At 33.7% G+C, this 7002-nt stretch overlaps 1 protein-coding gene across 1 annotated transcript; it reads left to right on the forward strand.

Moving 5' to 3' along the window:
- Window positions 1-627: 627 nt before the first annotated feature.
- Window positions 628-2932, forward strand: LOC142627187 (uncharacterized). The gene is made up of 2 exons (XM_075800987.1): window positions 628-1010; window positions 1882-2932. The coding sequence occupies exons 1-2, from the start codon at window positions 685-687 to the stop codon at window positions 2750-2752; spliced, it is 1197 nt and encodes a 398-aa protein (XP_075657102.1). The 5' UTR covers window positions 628-684; the 3' UTR covers window positions 2753-2932.
- Window positions 2933-7002: the final 4070 nt, after the last annotated feature.

The raw sequence follows: 7002 nt of genomic DNA on the forward strand, positions 1-7002 counted from the left end.
TAATTAGAGGACATTGGATTCCTTCCATGTTGACAGTGACTAGTTCTAGTAATGCCATTTTGCAAGTGGCTAAGGCTAATCTTAAATAAACTTGGTCAAAAGTTCCTAAGGTTGCCGTACTATATCAGTTAGAGTCAATTTTGACATACTAACAGTAATTGGACTCACCAATAATAATAATAATAATAATAATAATAATAATAATAATAAGAGTAAACTATATATTTAGTCTCTATTTTTTACATCATATTTTAATTTAGTCCCTAATCTTTTAACTGTGTTAATTTGATCCTTAATATTTTAATATTGTGTCAATTTAGTCCCTGTAGTTATATTTTGAATGAAAATTACTAACATGGCAAATGACCAAAATAAAAAATTAACTTCTGTTGACGTAAAAATAAACTAAAATTTTATTTTAGTCATTTGCTATGTTAGTAATTTTCATTCAAAATATAACTACAGGGACTAAATTGACACAATATTGAAATATTAGGAATTAAATTGACACAATTAAAAAATTAAAGACCAAATTAAAATATGGTGTAAAGAATAGGGACCAAATATATAGTTTATCCTAATATTAATGACAATCTTGATAAAGGGGCCTACAAAGAAAAAGCTACAAAGCCGAAAAGAAATTGTGGTAAAGCAAGGATCAAAGTTTGTTTGAACTCTTGAGAGATGTATGTGACAAGGCCTCTTTCATTATACAGAAAGTCTCCTGATGCGCTTTCCTTGCCGCCGCCAGAGGGTCCGAGTTCTGGTATTTTGGTCATCCAAGATGAAGAAGCTGAACCCAATTCATGTTTCGGATTGTGTAGGAGTAATGACATCAAGGACCTTCCTTTTCCCCAGAACAAAAGCCTAGAGCATCGATACACAACAGGCATCGGGGTCGCGTGTAACACAGCTCATCATTTTCAGAATGTTATCTTCATTCCAGTCCTTAATCAGCCACTGTCTTCCAACCTCTACTATGCGATACAACCACACGGGAAGGATAAAGGGTATGCATTACTTATCACAAACAACGCTTACTTATGTCAGTCTTTTTGCTGATTTTTCGTCTCTCTGTAGGTTAGTTTTAGCCGCCGAATATCTTTTCTAAGGACAAAATTTATGTACAAAATTGGTTCTAGCGTAATAAGACTACAACTTCCTTTAAAAAAAGATTAATAGGCAATAAATTCTAGCTCTCTCTCTGTTGATGACATAAATTCTAGCTCCAACATTAATTAATTTTGCCTGTTTTGGCAACTTGCATTTTACCATTGATAGGCAATATTATTGGTGACTTGTTTGCCCAATGATAGGAATTTCTGGCTGCTGAATATACGTAGTGGATATTTCTGGAGGTGGAGTGCCTAGCAATTTTAAGAAAAATGAAAACAGAAAGTTTAAGATTGGTGAAATGTGGGTGGGAGACCCGGCTAGATGCTTCTCTATCAGCAATGCTTAGGAACTAATTAGATATAGACAGCAATTCCCCTTCTTGGCGAAATACTTCTCTGTTTTTAAAAAGCCATTCCTAGACACTTAACATGGTCATCTTGTTGCTTACTGTACAACAAAGACTGAGTAATTGAGATAAAACTATTATCATATTGACACCGTGTAGTTTAGTTTATTTTTTCTTTTGCAGACTAAGCCAAATTTTTTTGTTGTGTACTCGTGTTTAACTTAAGATGCATTTCTGGTTCATAGTCCTCTAGTCAACTAGTGCCAATGCAAGTTTGTTTTCTTCCCTGGGGTATGCCTGGCCCTATATGCCCCAGTGATGTTCTTGGTTTTCTTTAGTTTTAACATAAATTTACTTACCAAGAAGAAGACATGTTTTACTAATTAATTGCTCTAATTCATATTCCAATTGTCTTCTAGGGAGGCATTCACAAATTCAAAGGAGGATCATATGGACGTCTGCTGTTTTAGTAGCAACACTTGTGATTTACCAACACAATGTTTGGATCCCAGTAATGTAAATCAGCAATTTGAAATATGTCATAAAGGAGGGGCCATGAATAATTGGGGTGGTTTTGTTGCCAAATCCAGAGCTCTAGATGGAATTCCTCCATATTTTTTGGGGAAAAAAGGGTGGAAAGTATGTGCCTCAACTTCCCCTGATTTCGAGTTAGGTGAAGCGCAAGGCCTAGACACTGCCCTCCGTTTGCGCCTACCAGAATTCAACTTACCATTATCCAATATGAGCTCACAACCTGTGGTTGTGGGAAAATGGTACTGTCCCTTCATGTTTATTAAGGAAGGAATAAAGACATTGAAGGATAAAATGGGAAAATCAATATATTATGAGATGACACTTGAGCAAAAATGGGAACAAATATTTTCATGTGAGAATAATTATAGTTATGGCAATACTGTGGTTGTGGATGCTGTTGTTCAAGTAGAAGTGGTTACAGTTTCTGGAAGAGAAGCTCAAATTGATGATGGAAATGTGGCTGACGGGTTGGTGTGTTTTAGGAGTTCTAGTAATGTGGGACAACAAAGCAGCGTGGCTTTGAGTCTAGCAATAGTAGAGAGAATGAAGTGGGAGCAGGAAAGGGCCGGGTGGGTTGGGGGGAATGAAAGGCATGCGACAGTGAAAAGAGTAGAGGAGTTTGGGGGGATAGGTGGGTGGAAGAAATTTGGTTGTTATGTTTTGGTTGAGAGGTTTGTATTGAAGCAATTCCATGGAAGTTTGGTATTGAACTATGATTTTAAGCACACTCATCAGATTAGATGCAAATGGGAATAAGAGTTGCTGCTATTCTTTGGAGCACCCTTGGCAACCCTTTCATCTTCTACATAAATTTGATTGTATTGTTATTCATTAATAAGAGTTTCGTTTGGTTGAGAGGATAAATGTTAGGATTAGTGCCCTAAAATCCTATTGTATGCTATGTATGACATTATGTTCTATGTAATAAACTTGTTTTATTATTATTTAAAATAATGGTAGCACGAATGTTCAGATATTATCATATAGTCCTTGAGATGCATAGTATATGATTTAGTCACAAAAAATATAAATCACAAGTTCTTTGCAAAAACAAAATCTTAGTTCGTATTCGGTGATGAAATTGGGCATTTCATCTGCGAAGACTATAATATGTCCATTAAAATGAATTTTCTTGATCATGGAAGTGAAGACTTCTAGTTGATATGTTAGTATGTTTTAAGTGTATAACACATATTGAACTAGAGAGCTGTGAGATTTATTATTCTTTTAATAATTGCCAAATGAATAATAAATCTCATGACTTCTCATTTACATAAACTCTCAATCTTGAGAGAATAGTGAACCCAATCATGAAATATAAGTTGCTTTAATATATCAGGAGTGAGATCTAGACAAACGGTCAAAACTTCAGTATGTTGGGTAACCACACGTAATGTTGAAGAAACGCATATTCTCAAGATGTAATTTAGTCTCTTTATAGAAATATAAAATATTCCCTTGAGATAAGTTTAATGGATTTGGTTATTCAGAGTGTTAAGCCTAACCACTTTAATAAAGAGTTACTAAAATTTGTATTTTATGAAATTAAATTTCATAAAATATAGATGAATAACTTAAAAGATTAGTCTGGGTACTCAAGGATCAAGATGTAGTAATCTTCAAAGTGACAATTATATATTATGACTTTGTATTACTACAAATATTTTAATGAATGGGTTATATGTTTAATAAAGTCTTGGGATATAATTTATTAATAAGGCCTAGAGTGTAATTATATTTATATAGTGGTATTAAATATAATTAACAGTAACTTTGGCCTTGTCAAGAGTTGACAGATAAGTTCAAAACCTATTAGAGCTAGAGCTTTATTTGTCCATTTTGGTCCCACTCCAAGCCACACACTAAATTCCAATTGGGCTGGCCTAAAACGTTAACTCAATTAGATAATTAGTTATTTATTTAATAATAGTTATTAAATAAAGTAACTGCTAAGTGTAGAAATATATGTATGATTAAAAAGGAGAAAGATGCTGAATTTTTTTTTTAAAAAAAAGAGAGACACTTGGTTATTCTCTTGAATAAGTACATATAAAACTAATTGAGAGACCACACATCTTGGACACATTGTGGAATTTGAGTGAAGATTGAAAGGCTTCCCAAGTCCAATCTTCCTTTGTTTTGAATTTCGCTGCATCAAGGTACGCTGTTTTGTTCTTTGTTTCTAAAATTCAAATGTTGCATGCTATCTCACATGCATGAAGTAGACCCGTTTATATTCCGCTGCATGTTTTTGTATGAGATACAAAACTTTATTTTCCAAGTGTTTTCCCAACATTTGGTATCAAAGTGGTCTTCAATCTCATGTTTGTATAACGTGTTGAGTGAGTTTTAGAATCAAAGAAAACTATTTTCATGTTTTTGAAAATTCTGCAATAATTTTTCTGCATATTTTAGAACTATTGTTTGATAAAACTAATATTGATATTATGATGTTGTTTAAGTTTGATTTTAACCATGCCATAATGAACTTAAAAACTATAGCATCAATGAAATTCAGTTTTGATCTCAATCTCATTCCAATATGATCAAGGAACTATGTTTTGCTCAAGTGAAACGTAAAAAACGGTTACTAGAAAAAATCTGAAAAATTCAGTTTCACGAGTCTCGATCGATCGAGAATTCCTTTCAATTGATCGAATAGGAATTGGGAATCAATCGAATCATCTAGAGACTTGGTGATGAATTTCTTCAATTTTTCGATCGATCGAGAATTCCTTTTGATCGATTGAATGTTCCTTTTGATCAATCGAATAGGAATCAAGAATTGATCGAGTCATCCAGAAACTTTGAAATGGATTTATTAAATATTTCGATCGATCGAGAAATACGATTGACTGATCGAATGAACTGTTTTTTGAAATTTCACTAAGTGTTAAAACATAGATAAAGTGCAAAGCCATGTGTGATGAGATTACACATTTGTTTTCCAAATAAAAACCTTTCTTTTTAAATTTCTAGTGGGAAAGAGATTCAAGAGTTGACTCTCACGGCCTCCATTACTAGTTCATAGTAGAGTGAAGTAGGCACCTAGTCTTGGTCTCGAGCCTTGCATTCCATGTGGAGGGTGTTTATTTCATAGTAATTCTAGTTTTATAGTGGTGTGAGCAAACACCTCGTCTTAGCCTCGAGCCTTACATTCCATGCGGAGGGTGTTCAGTATCATGGTACCGCTAGATTAAACTTTTGATGATAGATGAAATGTTGCTACTCATGACTCTAGGTAATGGTGTACACTAGACTAAATATTATAGTATCCCCTATGCTAAAAGTTCTTACTGTTATTATTTAGAGGCTAAATTGGCATATTATTAGTGTTTGGTAAGAGTTATCAAGATAGCATTAATAATGAAAGATATTTTCAATCAATCATAGTATTTAATGTTCACTCTATGCTGGGGTATATTGAATATGAGATTGGGTTGTCTTTGCATATTTTATATTATGGTTTTATTGAAATTCCATACTATATGTTTATAGGCTAATAGTAGATAATGTCCAGTTTACTTATTATAATGTCCAGCTTGTTATTAGATTTAATCATGGCATCTTTTAGTCTACTTGTTATTATTCTTAATCAAAACAAATAGACTAAATCCAAGTATGTTGACTGGAAAAGAAACTTATACATTGTCCTCATCGCTGAAGAGCACAATTTTGTGCTTAATCAACCATGTCCAAACTTTTCTTCTTTAAATGCTCATTCTGAGGGAAAACAACGATATGATAATTGAGAAAAATCTAATGAGATGGTTAAGTGCTATATCCTAGCATCTATTTCAAATGTTCTACAGCATCAAATGCAGGATATGGAACTAGCTTCAGACATAATGTTAAGTTTGAAGGAGATGTTTGGTGAGCAAAGTAGTTCAGCTAGGCAATACACTATGAGGCTTATCGAGAATACCAAAATGGGTCAAGGGAATCCTGTAATAGAGCATTGTTTTAAGATGATCTCTTATCTGAATACACTAGAGGTTTTAGGTGCCGACATTGATGGAGAATCCCAAGCGGATATGATACTCCAATCCTTGCCAGAATCATTCAAAGAATTTAGACTTAATTATAATATGAACAAAAAGATTTATACCTTGTCTGAATTAATGAATGAATTAGTGGCAGCATAAGGCATCCTTGGTACAACTAGTGTTGATACCAATGTGGCTGAAGCTTCCTCTTCTAAGCCTAAGTTGAAAGGCAAGGGTGGTAAGAAGAAGAAGGACTTCACCAAACTTTGTATTACTTGTAGCTTAGATGAGTATCTTAATGCACAACTAAGCAATGTGAGCTTTATGGCTCATTTTTGTGATGGGTATGGTTGGTTGATCTTTTATCATTCATATTCATATCACTCTTTTTGACGGGAATGACAAAAAAATCATAAGAAAAAGACATAAATACCATCTCATCACTAAGGGCCCGTTTGGATACAGGTGAAAATTGAAAATACTGTAGCAAAATAATTTTTAAATGTGTGAATAGTACCGTGGGGCCCATTTTTAATGAAAAAGTGGCTGAACAGTGCGTGCACAGTAACTTTGTCCCCTAAAGCTGAAATGCGTGCGCAGAAAAAAAAAAAAAAAAGGGCTGAAACGCGTCTTGACCAAAACGTGGATGCAATAATTTTTATCCAAATATTACCAAAAACTCATCAATGATAAAACATCTATGTTCAATTCATAAAAGCCGTGCTCGGAAAGGTGTAGCACTTGGACAGCAAAATCAGGATGCTTAGCTTACATAATTAGGTATTTTCTTTTCTCTCTCCTATATGTCCATGCATGATATGCTTAAAAGAAAAATATATAAAGAATATGAAAAGCAAAAAGAATCAAAATGCTTTTAATATGGTTGCAAGCATGTTTGTAGGAGATGTGAGAGTTATATGATGTACCTCGAAGGTGATGGTCCCCATTAAATAGTTATGATTGTGTATGGGTGTACTTGATCTTCTCATATCATTACTCTTCATAATATGAATCACTTGT

The sequence above is a fragment of the Castanea sativa genome, chromosome 3, assembly GCF_040712315.1.
Source record: "Castanea sativa cultivar Marrone di Chiusa Pesio chromosome 3, ASM4071231v1".
In the NCBI taxonomy this organism is placed as follows: domain Eukaryota; kingdom Viridiplantae; phylum Streptophyta; class Magnoliopsida; order Fagales; family Fagaceae; genus Castanea; species Castanea sativa.